Source organism: Zeus faber (assembly GCF_960531495.2).
Source record: "Zeus faber genome assembly, chromosome: 14".
Classification (NCBI taxonomy): domain Eukaryota; kingdom Metazoa; phylum Chordata; class Actinopteri; order Zeiformes; family Zeidae; genus Zeus; species Zeus faber.
In genome coordinates this window covers 23,049,479-23,066,192 of record NC_137200.1, presented here as the reverse complement: position 1 = coordinate 23,066,192, position 16,714 = coordinate 23,049,479, and the positions used below count along the sequence as shown (strand labels likewise).

Sequence of the window (16,714 nt, the reverse complement as noted above, 5' to 3'; positions counted from 1 at the left end):
GTATAAATAAGAGCTGACCATAGCTTTTATATTCCTTTTTTTTTTTTTTTTACATTATATTTAAAATAAAACTTGTGTCTGTTTACACAGTTATTTTTAGAAACTTTCATCCTGTCTTGTCCAAGAGCGATTCAGTTTATTTATTCTTTCCTTTTTCGCCAATGATTGGATTTTTTCCCCCTCATCCAGATTAAATTAAATTGCAGTGTGTTCCAGATGTGCGGGGACTGACCGAGGCCGGCGCTCTGGCAGATGCTGTACATGTCCCTGCGAGATGCCAGCTTCAGGTCTGGGCCTTTGTGAGGCTCCTCGTCTTCCTCCACCTCCACCTCCACTTCCTCCTCCTCACCTGCAGGGAAACCGAAACAACACCAGAATCTGTTTATTTGGCAATTGTGATTTATGATGAATTTGTCATGGTGAGGATTGGTGCATTTCTGTACAGACAAAGAGCCTCAAAAAAGAGGGAACTATTAAGGGAAACATCCTTTTTCCAGCGCTTGAGCACATACATTTTGGTCTCTGATGGGCCTACTAACACACAAACTGTGAAATAAGACAACCCAGTCTTTTTTGTGAGACGTCTATTTCAGAAAACATGTGGTGAAATGAGCCGTTCAGATTGCAAGCCCCTTCCTACGTCAAGTGGGGCTTCGGTAGAATTAGAACCGCCTTCAATCTGAGTGAACTCCACCCACGGCTGGAGCGCGACCGGACCCGCTAGCATTGAAGCTAAGGGCTAAGCATGTGAAGTGCTCTGCTGATGGCTTACAGACCAGCACAAATCTTTAAAAAGAAAGAGGAATTAATACAAACTGTCTGTGAAAAAAATACAGACGATAGAACCGTAAGAATTTGCTGTGTGATTCTTTGTGTGTGTCCACGTTAGGTTGACTGTATGGTAGGCTGCGGCGAAAAGCCCCAAGCCCCGCCGTATCCCGCGATACTGATAAGGTGAAATAGGTGAACGTTTACAGGGAAATACATGGCAATCCGGAGAAGGGTTTCAACCCCCCTCACATCACAGAACTAGGGGCCTGGCTTCTCATTTGCCTTTAAAGCGACACACACAGAAACAGCTCGTTTTGGAACACTCTGGTTTTGAGACATATTAGAATGCCTTGATTGAATAATCTGAGCGGTATTTTCAGCAAAAAAACATCAAAACATGTTTTGGAGACCTCAGAGACCATATATTAACTTGTCGAAAAAGGCCAAACCCTTTAAAAAAAAAAAAATAATAACAATAAAAAGAGAGAAAGAAAATTGCTCAACAAACAAAAATAGCCAAATAGAAATGGCCATACATACAAAATAGCCAGATATAAAATAAACAGATAAATACATAAATAAATAAAATCAAAAAAATTGCCAAATATACCAAAAAAAAAAAAAAAAAAAAAGGTTTAGCTGTGGGTATAAATATCAATACGGGTGAATATACTGTACAGGATGAATAAATATGATTACCAAGACTAAGTCTAACTTCTGTTACAACTACGTTATGACCAAGTTGTTCCTACATTATCGCAGTGTGTTCCTCACCGTCCTCCGTCACCTCCTTGACCTTCCTCAGCTTCTTCCTCTTCTTCACCTTGGAGGCGTTCTGCATCTTGGGGACGTCTCGGCCGTAGTACAACAGGAAGTGCTTGTACACGTCGCTCAGCTCGTCCAGCGTCTGCACGTCCTTCAGCCTGGAGGAGAGGAGAAAAAATTAAGAAAGCAAAGAGAGAGAGAGAAAGGAATAAAGACATAAAGGAAAGAAAGAATGAAAAATATAGAAGAGAGAAAATGAAAAAAGTGAAAGTGAGAGAGAGAAAAAGGAAAACTGCAATATTTTGGACATACCTTGATATTGATAAATGGTTTATCATTAAGTTTATTGTAGATTTGCCACATTTTTATTGTTTGTTTATTTTTTCTTATTTATTGTATATTTTTTAGGTTGATTGTTTATTGCCAAATGTCCTTGTTTATTTTATTGTTTGGGTACATTATGTATATTTCCAGATTTTCCGTCATCTAGTTTCTATCATCTAGCATCAATTGGATTTATTGTATATGTCCATTTTTTCAGGATTCTTAGGATCTAAAGATATTTACACACAAACGATCATTAGTAATGTGGATATTATGTAATCTAACCATAAAGGAAGAAACCTGTCTGTTCAGTATGTTGTATACGTCTGTCTGTGTGTGTGTGTGTGTGTGTGTGTGTATGTGTGTGTGTGTTCTTTGATTATCTCGACAACCGTTCATCCAATCTACTTCACACTTGGTGGGTGTATCGCTGGGAACCCAAGGACGTGTAGTGTCCAATTTGGTGCAGCTTGGACACGCGACACGTGTAATAATAATAAACTTTCAATAAACAGCGAACAGCGAGCCAGCGGGTGCAGGAGCTTCAAGGGCTCTGCGACTGAGTCACAAAGAGTCTTTCCCGGGTGTTTAACTTTAACTGGCAGTTTTATCTTTCATGGTGGAACACAGGACTGAATCCTTGACATTCTGTTAAACTGTGTCATTGAAATGTCTTAAAAAGTCTTCTGAACGGGCATGCACTAATGACCATGAAAACAACTATCACGAGATGGTTAATATTACGAAACAAAATCCCAGAAGATATCTCGCCTCTTATCACAACATCAATATAAATTAAGTTATACTGCCATTAAAAAGGCTGGAGAAAAGCGGAGTTAGCCCAAACTTTGACCATTTTGTGATAAATAAATGTTTTATATAAATATCAAAATGGTTATTGAACTTCAGAGCGGGGGCGTACCGCTCCATGTCGCCGGTGTCCAGGGCACGGATGCCGTCGGCCAGAGGTTTGTCGGGATCGGCCGAGATCTGCTCAAACTGGTAGGACTGCATCCGCCGGAACAGCCGTGTCAGGTTCTGCTTGCGGTTCTTCAGCTGCGTCCACTAGGGGCGCCCGAGTGGTCAGGAAATAAGACGAGAATAAGAAGCAAAAAATGATGTTACTGCCTCTGTGAATCGGCCAGCTCCAGATTTCAACTACAGAAGCAGTGTTTGACCACCATGCAGCGCGCTTTCTAGATTTGGAACATATGTGTTATGCTGCATTCAGGAGAACTCGGTAAACATCGGCCCAGGATTTCACAATCGGTGCATCCCTAATGTTATGTTACAATTTAAATGGAATTGACAAACACAGTTTGTAGTGGATCGTAGTTGGAGATCATTTTAAGGTAGGCTTCCCACAATGTCGCTCAAACTTTCCAAAGTCCAAAAATATTGAAAACAATATGAATGTGAGTAATTTTCCAGAAAATGTCAGAAATGTCAACTGAGTTTGCTAACCAGTGAACGGGCTAAAACTCAATTTGACACCTTTATGGTCCTTAAATAAAGTGTGACTTGACTTTAATGCAACGGTTCCCAACATGGGTTAGCACCGTTAGAGTATGTACAATAATGACTGTTTGGATCCTAGTTTCACGGTTATCTCCCTAAAAAGAGTATAGACACTAAATCATGGCGACTTTAACAATAAAGATCTGATCAGATTGGGATCCCAAAGACTAAATCTGATCAAAATGGTTCTAATGAGGATCAAATTGACGGTCTTTGAGATGGGAAAAGGGTTTGCTTTAATCGACTGAAATAAGATGGTTTCGATTTTTTTAAGAAGCTTCGTGTCAGTTTGTTCTCTTAAAACCAAAAGGGCCCCGCCGTTACCTTCTCGTCCCACTGCCAGACCTTCCACAGGTCGTTGATGTTGAGCTCCGGCTCCACGTACTCCTTCCTGTAGAAGGCGATGAAGGGAACCTGAGAAAGAAAAAAAACAGACAGAGACAGTCTTGACGGACGCAGATCTATCTGGGAGGACACTTTGGAAGTAGGGCTGGGCGAGGTGGCCTATAAATAATTTTGTAATATCTTTTAGGCAATATCGTGATACACAATACATATCTTGACATATTGAAATCACCTCTAAAGCGCTCCATAAATGCTCGATTTAGCCCTTTGATGCATACAATCACACCAGTATGATGATTCTAGTAGTCCCTGCAACATACTGTATGTCTGCATTATAAAATTCTTGTTTATATTCATTAGTGGTTTCTATTGGAACAATTTTAAACTTGCATGCAATGGGGGCAATCTGCACAGCGCCCCAATCTCCCCCTCTGCATGCATAATTATAAAGCACTGTTAGTTCTGTTCATGTTTTTTTCGCTTAGAAAACTGTCAGGCCCCATTCCTCTGTGCCTGTCCCAACACTGATTTTTTTCTCGTTTTATTTGGAGGAACGGTGCACGGAGATCGGGGTGCACGGAGAGCCGTGTTCGCATCCGTGTCCGGACGCGGACAATTCACATGCATTAAATGTATTTATAATTCCTCATGGAAATGTTATCCCTGTGCATTGTGTAAGCTTCTATCTGTTTTATGCTGCTATTGCAATGCACACTGACCGACAAAAAACAAAAGAAGAAGAGAAAAAAAAAAAAAGAAACAAAAAACACTGCTCAACTTAAAGCATCTCAGTCGACTGACTGCTTTCTGACTGATGTTTAAATTCGTGGACTTTCAGGAAGCAGCCCTAGCATTAACGTTACATACTGATAGCAGCACTGCTTGTCCAGGAGCTTATCTATATTTCAGCACTGACCAGTCGGGAACCGGTACCAATTTAGTACCGGTTCACGATGCCCATCCCTACAGTTCCCAAAATCTGAGCGTGTGGGATCATGAGGTGAGCTATCTGTTGTGTCTCCTCCACGTCTTTTGCATCCAGCTGGCAGCGTCCTTGCAAGGTGCAGCGTCCTTGCAAGGTTCAGCGTCCTTGCAAGGTTTCACTTCTGCACACATTAGTCCGATACCGTCCCTGATGTCAAATCCACGATCTGCCGACACTGAGTCTCTAGGAAATAGTTTGTAATAGCCTCTTTGTTAACTCAGCGACCTGAGTTCCATTGTATTGAAAAGCTGAAAAATCTCACTCCTTTAGCGATCCGCATCCCACGGCGGTGGTGAGACTGGTTATGGTAGTTGATAACACAGCGTGCGTTTACCATTCCACCATCTTTTCAAGTTGGATAAGATAGAAACACCACTGCAACGTCTACCTCCATCACTACCACCACAACTACCACCACCACTACAATTATTACTACCACTACTACTACTACCACCACCACCACCACCACCACTACAACTACAACAACAACTCTGTCTCTACTGTGGCTTCCATGTCCTAAATTCCCACAATTCCTCACGTTTGCTCATTTGCGCTCATGTCACGATCCTCATCTGTATATGTCACACACAAATGCCCAGGAGAGTGGTCTGGACGAGCGGTAGAGCAAGAAAAGCGAAACGTCAAAGCGAGTCTCATGCCCGCGGCTCAAAAAATATATATTACGTGACAATATGTACTGGATGTTGGCGACAGTCATTTACTACATCCCACAAAGAACAAGCTGCAATACATTGAGTATATTCAAAAGAACGTCCATCCCTGTTTGGAAGGAAGAAAGGAATGAAGGAACCAAAGGAAACCAAGGAGGAGCCTCACCTCAAAGTGCTGGTTCCTCATGAAGTTCAGGGCCTCCTTGATCTTGGCGATGGTGCTGGGGCCTTTCCTGCTGAAGTTGGTGGTGGTCCCTCGGTCCAGGTAGTCCGTGCTCTCCTGGTGGAAGAAAGAGATGGGAAGCAGGAGGTCAGGCGTTTGCTGCTACAAACACCCGAAGGTCCGCTGTGGATTCAAACACTGGGCCTCAAGTGCACTCATTAGGAAATATTTTGTGAGATAGAACAAAGACATCCATGTCAGGGTTACAGGAAGGAAGGATGGGTGGATGTATGGATTGGAGAGGCCCGTGATGCCAGGCAACACAATGAGCTCTACCTGCATGGAGATGGTGAGGGTGGAGAAGCCGTGTCTGAAGATCCACTCCGCTTCCACCTCGAGCTCGTCGTCCTCGGCCGCCTTGACCCGGATGGAGCGTAACTGAGAGGGTGAGAGCTCAAATGTCAGATCAACACACCGTCACAATCACAACACACAAAAAAGAAAAATGGAATTCTGAGACAACAATCCACCCGACAGAGAGAATCTGATGGATTCCCACTTTAATGCATAATGTTTCTGTGCTGCTCCAATACATTTTCTTGTGTTGTTGTATTTTCTATTTGAAAACAAAGACATTTTAAGCGTAAAGGGACCCGAGCGGCACCATCTCCCAGATATTAAATACGGCATCCATACTAAAAGCGCAACATTTTAAAATGAACATGGGACTGGGCTCCCACCTGGAACCTCTCGGGCATGTCTGTGGAGCGGATCTCGTTGTCCTGGTCAGTCATGTGGCTGCTCTCCAGCTCGCTGGGCTCGTAAATCTCGAAGATGCTCTTCCTGCCCTGCCGCCGCTTGGTCTGCTTCTTGGGCCGGTCCCAGCCCTCCTCGTCCTGGTCCTCCTCCTCCTCCTCGCCCTGGTCGTAGGCGTCCGCGTCGAAGTCGGCAAAGTCAAAGTCGCCGCCGAAAATCTCCTGCGCCTCCTGCAGAGCGCTGGAGGGAGCAGGGGAAAAAAGGCGTGAACAGTTTTACACCGACTCTGACAAACGGCGGTCTCATTCATTTCTGCAGGCAATAAGCCACCCCAACACCCCCCATAAACTCCACCGCTCTGTGGTGTGAAGATTTCTCTGGACTCCGTTCAGGTTTTTCCCCAATGCAAATTTTGGATCAAACGCTATGACCTCAAGTCCCTTTTAACTGGGCTGAAAACTAAGGAAATAATATTATTAACATTAACGCTGTGTGTCACTAAATTCACTATTAAGGAATCTCATCTTATTTCAATGAACTGTGTGTATACTTTATTTTGTTCGCACTTTGTAAACAACATTTAAAATGACCTTTTACAAACCCATTAAAGGAAAATGTCCAGCTGAGCAAGACTGAAATCCCCATTTTGTAAGATATTTTGTGATTTTGCGAAATCCAGAAGTGTGCACTACGACAACGGCCACTAGGGCGAGAGGTTCCGACAGTCGGACGTGTTTTCAAATTCAATGCAAAGCCGGCTTTGGTGACTGACTGCGTTCGATATGGCGCTGGTTCTAGACCAGTCTCACATTCAGCCGTTCATTTCATGGTTCATCAGGTACTCACGCATCTGTATATCCTGAGAACTTCTTTCCTCCTCTCTTGCTGGTGATGGGTTGGCCATCGTCGTCCACGATGAAGTCATCGATGTCTGAGCGGAACAAAGAACAAGGAACGGATGTTCAACAGTCAACCACAGGTTTTTTTTTTGTTTTTTTTTTATTTTTAAACCACAAACCATTTTTTGAACCCACAAAAGATTCAAAAAGCATTCATTTGAAAGCCACAAACAATTTAAAAATTAACTCATGCAAAACCCAAATCGAATTCAAAATGACAAACTTGAAAAGATTGAAGTTCTTAAAAATCTGTCATTTAAAAAACATTTTAGTTTTCCCATCACTATTTAAAAAAATAAAACATTAAAGAAAAATAATCAGTAATACAATAAAAAAATAAAAATAAAATTACAAATAATTTAAAAATCACAAAAAGAATTGTTTAACCTACACACTCTATAAACCGCCAATCTAACCAATTTGAAACCCAATGGAAAGCCCCAGTCTCCACCTGACTCGTCGTCCTCGCCCTCATCCTCCTCCCCCTCCCTCCGCTGGAAGGTGCGGTCGGGCGTCTCTCCTTCCTCCAGCTCGCCGTCTCCGTCCCCGTCGCCCGTGAAGATCTCGTCGGCGATCAAGTCTTTCTCGTCGTCCTCGTCGTCGTCCATCGTCTTCACGCGGTCGTATTTCTTCTTCTGTGGGGGCATGAGGAGAAGTGTTGTTTCTTTTCAGATAATAGACACAGATCATAGGTTCTGAATCCGTATTGGTGGACACGGGCGGCGCTTTTTTTTGGATGCCATCTTACCCTCCTTTTCACTTTCACTCCCAGATTCTCCTCGATGAGGTCCAGGTCATCATCATCCAGATAATCATCGTAGTCTGCAAGAACAAAGAGAATTATTATCATTTATTTATTTTTATACGTACTCACCCTTTGTTAGCCATCCCCAAATTATCGTATACATATTTATTCACCCTGTTCAGTATATCGATTTATACGTATGCCCACAGCCACACCAGCATTCATTCTGCCACTTAGCCCCAGATGTTACCCACTTTTTACTTAGCACACTTCATTTTCCAATTTATACACTTATATCTTTGTTTATTTGGATTTTTTGGGAGTTAAGCTTTATTTTTATTTTGGCTACATCCGTGCTAACATAAGAGACTAGAAATATGAAGTTCAATTTTCTAAATTTGCGAGTTAATTTTTAGGTTGTATATTGCCATTTTTTTCTACTTTTATTCTTATTACTTTATTATTATTTTTGCATTTGCACTGCAATTGGGATGAATGGACTATCTAGAACTGAAAATATCACACCGCGATAACAAATTCGGAAAACCGGTACGATCCACTGCACAACTCACTGCGCTTCTTGCGTCGGTGTCGCACTTCGTCCTCAGAGTCGCTCCCTCCTCCGCTCCTGCTCGCCGCCTCCTCCTCCTCCTCCTCCTCATCGCCATCGTCGATCAGCCCCCTCAGGTTGCCCTGTTCGTCCTGGTCTTCTGTGTTCTCCTCTTCCTCTTCATCTGGAACGGGAAGCAGTCATATTGCACTCTCACACCTTCATTCTTCTTCACTTTGTCGAAATGCTTTTGATGTTTTATATCAAGCACTTTGAGTTGCCTTGTTGAAATTTGCAGTACAAATAAACTTGCCTTGGTTAAAAAAACAACAACAAAAACAAAAACATCCCGCCCCCTCACCCAAAACACAGCAACTGGGCAACTCACCGTCATCTTCCATGAACCTCTGGGTCTTTTTAGGCTTCAGGTCTTTCTCCTCAAACTCCTCCTCGGACTCCTCGGCCTCGCTTTCGATGAAGTCCGACATGACTCAACGGCACTGAGGAGGAGAGCGCACTTTAGCGTCGGTTCACGTTTTCAGGACTGGCGGATCGATAATAAAAGCAGTAAAAAGTAATAAATAAAGTTGTATAGGACGGGAAATTAACTGATTCCTTCAGATGACCATTTCTTCTATAACTTCTAGTTAATTTTGTTGCTCTAGTGTATACTGCCAAATGCTGTTTCTAGGTTTATTGTTTATTATTAATATTAATTGTATATTTTTTGTGAGCTGCTGCAGCATTTGGGCAATTTATCTCAAGGGATGACTAAAGTATCTATCCATCTCTTTATTTAACTTTTGGTCCAACCGAAATAGCATCACACTATCCATATCTGTATTATTGTATTCATCGTTATCCTGTAAATAAATATCCCATATATATCTATATGTATACCCACAGTCCATACAAGCAACCATACTGCCAATTAGCTTATTGAAAACGATGATGTACTTGGTGGAATAGCCACACTTGTCCTCACCAGTCCACCTGCATTGAGGTTGGGGAGGATAATGCACATGCAACTGATTTCATCTTTTTATCTGCTGATTTTACAGGTTCATGTGTGACAGTGCAATATAATATTAATTAGCAGCATTCCACACACATTCCACGGGCAAATTGTCAAGTTATTTGTTGTGGAAGTAGTAGCATCACATTGCTGTGTTTAGCTTAGCTATAGCCTGGTGGGGTAGCCTAGCGTTATTACCTAACAACATGCCAGCGGAAGTTAAGTGAAGTGAATAAAACAACAAGACCTCGGTGGTAAAGATAAGAGTAAGCGACTTTTCATGTATACAAAAGGCGAAACACATCACGAAATCGCCTATTTCGTGACAAAACAACATGAACAGCAGCATGCGGCCTCCGAGCTAACCATGCTAACGGACCACGGCTGTTAGCCCGTTAGCTTAGCATCCAGACAACAACACCGAGCTCCGGCGCTGCCCTGGCCGCTGTATAGCTCCGATCGTCGGCGGCGGCGCGGACGGGACTTACGCTTCTCCGTGCCGGCGAACTCCGTGGATACTTGCGGGGAAACACGACGCGTCGCTGCGTGTGACCGGGATTAACGGGCAGCTTTTTACTGGAGGAAATGGCTGAGGGCGAGCGGCGTGATGGCAATTCCGGGCACCGAGAAGAAGTTAGTGCCCTCTGTTGGCCAGGCCCGGTCCTAGCACCGCCCGCCGGGGGTCACGACGCACTACTGACTGTTACTCCTCATCCCGTTCTTATTATTATCGTTGTTATTTTATCATTATGGACACATTTCGCATCATACGCATCCAAACGTCCAGCACCAGGCTGTGTGACGTCACAAACGCCCCCCCACCTGGCGAGGCGGTACCGCTCGTTTAGGTCTACGTGCGTTTCCATGACAACGGGATCGTGTCGCGTTGGTCCGTCAAACAGCCCATAATAACAACGGCACCGGGGCCGTGCTACCTTGAATTGTTTCTTGTCAACATTTCACTTGAATCTTTTTTTTTTTTAAATTTATATATATTTTTTTATAATTGATTAATCAATTAAATAATGAGTAATTAATTACCATTGGCACAAATCCTCCTCCATACAGAACAGCAACAATCCTGAAATAATTAAATACAGTAAGTCATAATTAAACGTGACGATAAATAATTGTATGTAGAAATATATGATTACACATAGAAAGAAATCATTAAATATGGCCAGAAATAATTGAACGTGTCAGATTTCTGTAAACATTTCACTTTTTAATCCATCAGTTAATTAATCCATGATATATTAATAATACATTATCAGCCTAGACGCTAACTCCGCTTACTAGTTGTGATGGTAAGTTTGCTGCCACTCAAACAGCATTATTCAAATAAAACCCACTGGGCATTCGCGAGTAATTGAAAGTGTTTTGGTTTTTGGCTGATGTGTGAAAGTGTTAGAACGTTGTTGTTGTTTTTTTTTAAGATTACAGTAGTTACTTAGCAGCTGGAGAGAAATTGAGCACACTGTTATGGAAACCCATGGGGGACTAAATGAAAATGAAAATGTGATTCCACAATAGAGACCAAATGAAAACGCAAGGACCCCATTTTAATTTTCACATTCTCGTGTGGGCGTTCTACGGCCATACTACAATGAAAATGGAAAAGCTGTTTGACATGTAATTCCCCCGGTGTACAGTGGACAATGTTCAAACGTTAATTAAAATTCCAACAATCTAACCTCCCTTTACATTTGTAAAAGCAATCTCCGAGTCTAAATTTAAAACGAAACTGCAAATTTCCAACAATTTGAGAACGAAAACGGCCTCTGACGTTCAAGACTTCCACCGCCGCACCGCGGACGATCCTGCAGCGCAACGAGAGAAACAGCGCCCCCCAGCGGAACGCGTCCGCGCGCCCACGCGTCACCGCGCTCCTCGCGCCCAACACGCGGCCTGTCAAGTCCGCACCCGTCGAGGCGGGGCCTCCCTTGTGACGTCACCGCGGTGACTCGGTCCGTCCGCGTCGCTACGTCAACGAAATGAAGCGCGCGTTTCCCCAAAGGTTTATATCCCCACTGGCAAGAAGTGGCTCTTCTTCTTCCACTGCTGCGGGTAGACGCGTGGGGCCTATTTCATTGACAAGTACAATAATAGTTATTTTTTTTATGCCAATCAAACATCAACTAATATTTCATGTAATAACAATTAAAATAACCGGTAAGTAAAACAATTTATTTTTGTCCAATTTTTAGGTTTCTATTTATTATGGGGTGGATGGATGGATGGATGAATGATAAATGGGTGGGTGGATGTATGTATGGATGGTTGATAGATGGATGGAGGGATGGGTGGATGGATGAATAATAAATGGGTGGGTGGATGGATGGGAGGGTGGTGGGATGAACGGATGGATGGATGATAGATGGGTGGGTGGATGGACGAATGGATGGGAGGGTGGAGAGATAAATGGAGGGACGGAGTGATGGATGGATGGATGAAGGGAAGGAGGGAGGGATGGAGGGAGGGATGGATGGATGGAGGGATGGAGGGATGATGGGGGATGGAGGGGTGGAGGGATGAATTGATGGAGGGATGATGGAGGGGTGGAGGGATGAATTGATGGAGGGGTGGATGGATGGATGGATACTGTATTCCTCCCCGGGGTGAAAGTGCAGTGTCACAGCAGCTCACACCAGACTGGCCACATGACTCAAGTAGAATCAAGAAAATAGTGAAGACGATAATGTCAATATGCAAAAAAATCGAAGAATTTGCTGAAAAATATCTATATCCAAAATATATATACTGTGTATATGTGTGTGTGTGTGTGTGTGTCAATATATAACACGCGAATGGTAAACAATAAACACATAATAAATAGAGGGATGGATGGATGAATGATCCATCCATCCCTCCCTCCATCCCTCCCTCCTTCCCTTCATCCATCCATCCATCACTCCGTCCCTCCATTCATCTCTCCACCCTCCCATCCATTCGTCCATCCACCCACCCATCTATCATCCATCCATCCATCCACCCCACATCCATCTATCATCCATCCATCCACCCATCCATTTATCATTCATCCATCCACCCATTTATCATTCATCCATCCATCCATCCACCCACCCCACATCCATCTATCATCCATCCCCCCCAACCTCCCATCCATTCATCCAGCCATCCATCCACCCATTTATCATTCATCCACCCATCCCTCCATCCATCATCCCTCCATCCATCTATCATCCATCTATCATCCATCCCCCCAACCTCCCATCCATTCATCCATCCATCCATCCACCCATTTATCATTCATCCACCCATCCCTCCATCCATCTATCATCCATCTATCATCCATCCCTCCATCCATCTATCATCCCTCCATCCATCCATCCCTCCATCCATCCATCCCTCCATCCATCCCTCCATCCCTCCATCCATCTATCATCCATCCCTCCCTCTAAACCCGAGTGCCGAGTGGGTTTTGAACGTTGCTTCAGTCAAAAAAAAACAAAACCAAAAAAAACAACCAAACACTGCAGTACCATTCCTAGCCAGAGGGGGGGGGGTGTGTGTGTCTTTCCCCTCTCATTTCTACTTCCGGTATCCTGGACCTTACGTATGACGTAGGAAGGACTGAGCCTCCGTGTCCTGTTTTTGATTCGTCAGTCGTCACTCCAGTGGGCAGCGGAGAAGCATGGAGGGCAGTCCGACGCCGGCTCTCCCCCTCCGCGTCCTGGGTCTCCTGGCGGTGCTCTATTCCTCCTCCGTCCTCCATCTTTCCCGCGGCTCGGAGCTGCCCTCCGTCACCTGCGGCTCGGTTCTCAAACTGGAGAACGTCAAACACCACGTCAGGCTACACTCCCACGATGTGAGGTACGGCTCCGGTGAGTTCCATCTATTACATATCTATTATATAATATACCTTCTGTTATCTGTTTCACATATATATATATATATATATATATATATATATATATATATATATATATATATGCCTGTCTGTCTGTCTGCCTGTCTTATCTCTCGCTCCCTCTCTCTCTCTGTCTGTCTGTCTGTCTGAAAAGTACTTGTCACATCCAGTGCTCTGATACTAGTATTATTATGAAATATTCACGAATATATTGATGAATTATTGACATTATTGCAGTGTAGTACAATAAAATAGTACCGGGTGGAGCCAGTCGGCATGGAAACGGAGCTAATGAATCGTCCGTCCAGAAACATCTAAATAAGCACTTTTACAGATCCAGTCCCTGATTTTGTGGTTTTATCTGTAACAAACTGGTCACAACAATATAACATGCACTGTTTTTCAAAGAGAGAACGTGTCCCAGTCGTGTCGGCTCCACCTGTGTCACTTCACCCCGGTTTAATGTTGACTCTAATGTTGTGACTCTACCGTTGACACTGAAGTTGACTCCAGATTAGATTAGATTCAACTGATTGTCATTGCGCAGAGTACACGTGCTGAGGCAACAAAATGCATTTCTCTGCATTTCACCATCCTTGTAACTGACGTATCTACGAGCGGTGGGCCGCAATGTAGCGGCGCCGGGGGAGCGGTTGAGGGGTTAAGTGTGTCTTGCTCAAGGACCCATCCGCACGCTTCCAGGAGGAGCTGGGGATCAAACCGGCAACCTTCCGATTACTCGACGACCCGCTCTCACTCCTGAGCCACTGTCACCATTGACTCTTGATTTGACTCTAATGTTGACTCGAAATTTGACTCGACCATTGACTCTTAATACCGTTTTTACACCACAATTAGGGTTAGGGTTAGGGTTAGGGTTAGGCGATTGACACCTTACTGGTGTGCCACGTTCCACGTCGCGAACACTCAGAAAAGGGGAGTAAGCAGCGCGCACCGGTCCTTCAGCAGCTGGGAGCAGAAGCGCTCCTCCGGGTTTCGGAGACGGGCTTGGGGAGGTGCTGGCGTGCCTGCTGCGCTGCTCCGCAGGGTGCGATCCCTGCACTCACCACACTGCATTTCATGGTCCCCCGTGCGGGGAAAAAAGCCCATGACCTCTGATTTTGATTTTTGAATTCTGAATGTGATATGAAATGATGGGAGTGATACGCAGATATTCCTGTCCACTAAGGCGCCAACGTCAGGAACTCTTAACGTGCTTCGCATCGCGCAGGTAAAGGGGCCAAAATGAGCGGGTGGACCCGGGTGTCGTGTTCACGTCAGAGCCGATCGGAGGTGGAGCCGATTAAAACCTGTGTCTATTGCAGGCTCATTTGACCGGGAACTGAAACGCGGGTTTTACCTTTCCCACCGATGACAAATGCCAGGTGCTAGCCGGTGTTACCAGGTTTTTGGCGTAATGGGAAAGGGGTATAATGTTGACTGCACCGTTGACTTTACCGTTGACTCCAACGTTGACTTCAACGTTGACGCTACCGTTGACGCTACCGTTGACTCTTCCGTTGACTCTAAAGTTGACTCTACCATTGACTCCAACGTTGACTCTACCGTTGAGTTTACCGTTGACTCTAAAGTTGACTTCCGTTGACTCTGCTGTTACTTCCCCTGCAGGCAGCGGGCAGCAGTCGGTGACGGGCGTGTCCACGGTGGAGGACAGTAACAGCTACTGGAGTGTGCGCGGGACCGGTGAGGCTGCGTGTCAGCGCGGGACGCCCGTCCACTGCGGACAGACCATCCGCCTCACGCACCTCAACACCGGACGCAACCTGCACAGCCACTATTTTGCTTCCCCGCTGTCCTCCAACCAGGTAGAGTACCTACCGAAATGCAAGGGACGACGTACAGCCAGACCGGGGGATCAGGCCTTATCACTCTGAAGGGGGTTATTTTGCGATAATGACCCTCTGCCTGGGCACGATCCCGCTTATTACGCGGCTACTTATTAAAGGGGACCTATTTTGCAAAACTCCCTTTTTCAGTGCTTGTGCGCATACATTTGGGTCTCTGATGGGCCTAGTCAGTTTTTTTTATTTTATTTTTTTTGTTTTTCTGCCTCGCTCAGAAAACCGTGTGATCCAACAGTCCTATAACAAGTGTGTCTTGTTCAGTGTTTCCCACAGGATTTTCAGAGTCTGTGGTGGGAGGACGCCTGACCCCCTAGGGGGTGCCGGGGGCATGCCCCCCTGGAATTGCTTTGATGATTTTTACAGCTAAATGCATCAATATGGTGCACTTTGACGTGCAAATTTAAGGACTAGATTCACATGTAGTTTATAATGGAAAAATCAATAAATGTAAACCCATTCATATCAAATTTCAGTATAGCCAATTTAGCCAGTCTTAGCTAAAGCTAAGCTAACATTGTAGCACTAGCTGGCTAGCTCAGAAATGATTAATATCCTAAAACAGAGTTGGCGAAGAATGATGCTTGAAATAATTGATTAATTACTGTGTAACATAGTGAAATTGTAAGGAGACTGTGGCGGTAGAAATTATACTGTGGCAGTCCAACGCTGTAGTTTAAGAGCTTCCGCTAAGAAATATAGTCCAAACACTGCGACAAAGCAGCGAATCATTCCCCCCCAAAAAATCTAACAGCAGTGTTTACTCTCATTAATGTGACATTTGACTCGGGCTGTACCCGACACAGAATTTTGTCAGTCTAATCGGATTCGGCTGTTCCATGTGAATATTGGAGAGGGTGCAGACCGGCGCGGCTCTTCCTATAGGCGAGCTGGGCGGCCGGCTAGGGCATTTTGCGCAGCTGTCTCCCTCTCCGTCTGCACCGCCGACTAGCGTTAGGTCAAGAAAATAATCTTAACCGGTCTACGAGTCGTGCAAGTAGAAGTTATGGATGTCACTCGGTTATTGGCAAATATTTGGGAGTTCGGGACTCGCAGAGTGTGAGTGTTGGCATCGCTGCTAATGCACGATCATGCTAATGTGCTAACCCGCTAAAACCGCCCGCAGGAGGTGAGTGCCTTCGGGGAGGAGGGCGAGGGGGACCACCTGGACGAGTGGACAGTGCAGTGCGGGGGGTCCGTGTGGCTGCGGGACGACGCCGTGCGCTTCCGGCACCGCGCCACCGAGGCGCTGTTGGCGGTGACGGGCGAGCAATACGGCCGCCCCATCCACGGCCAGAGGGAGGTACACGCCATGGCGGACCCCAGCGCCCACAGCCTCTGGAGGGCCATGGAGGGGGTGTTCATGAAGCCCGGCGAGAGGGACCACCACGCCTACCACGCCCACACCGAGTTCTGAAAACCCACGGACCGCTCCTTCTCTCCGTCTTAATGTTGATGTCGACGTCCATCTTCC

General features: G+C 45.0%; 2 protein-coding genes across 2 annotated transcripts in view; one reads left to right on the top strand and one right to left on the bottom strand.

The window, feature by feature from the left end:
* The window catches only part of supt6h (SPT6 homolog, histone chaperone and transcription elongation factor), a 29,376-nt gene extending 19,250 nt beyond the window's left edge, over positions 1–10,126 (bottom strand). Inside the window, exons 1-13 of the mRNA XM_080013259.1 lie at positions 9,996–10,126; positions 8,881–8,992; positions 8,515–8,676; positions 7,946–8,019; positions 7,649–7,832; positions 7,145–7,229; positions 6,283–6,538; positions 5,879–5,980; positions 5,546–5,659; positions 3,703–3,792; positions 2,783–2,925; positions 1,546–1,694; positions 233–349 (exon numbers count right to left, since the gene is read on the bottom strand). Of these exons, the coding sequence (XP_079869385.1) occupies positions 233–349; positions 1,546–1,694; positions 2,783–2,925; positions 3,703–3,792; positions 5,546–5,659; positions 5,879–5,980; positions 6,283–6,538; positions 7,145–7,229; positions 7,649–7,832; positions 7,946–8,019; positions 8,515–8,676; positions 8,881–8,980 (1,576 nt within the window). The 5' untranslated portion in view covers positions 8,981–8,992; positions 9,996–10,126. The remainder of the gene's footprint in view (positions 1–232; positions 350–1,545; positions 1,695–2,782; positions 2,926–3,702; positions 3,793–5,545; positions 5,660–5,878; positions 5,981–6,282; positions 6,539–7,144; positions 7,230–7,648; positions 7,833–7,945; positions 8,020–8,514; positions 8,677–8,880; positions 8,993–9,995) is intronic.
* A 3,002-nt stretch (positions 10,127–13,128) lies between these two features.
* Positions 13,129–16,714, top strand: part of sdf2 (stromal cell-derived factor 2) — a 4,655-nt gene continuing 1,069 nt past the window's right edge. Inside the window, exons 1-3 of the mRNA XM_080013905.1 lie at positions 13,129–13,352; positions 15,008–15,204; positions 16,367–16,714. The exon at positions 16,367–16,714 is cut by the window's right edge and continues 1,069 nt beyond it. Of these exons, the coding sequence (XP_079870031.1) occupies positions 13,163–13,352; positions 15,008–15,204; positions 16,367–16,657 (678 nt within the window). The 5' untranslated portion in view covers positions 13,129–13,162 and the 3' untranslated portion in view covers positions 16,658–16,714. The remainder of the gene's footprint in view (positions 13,353–15,007; positions 15,205–16,366) is intronic.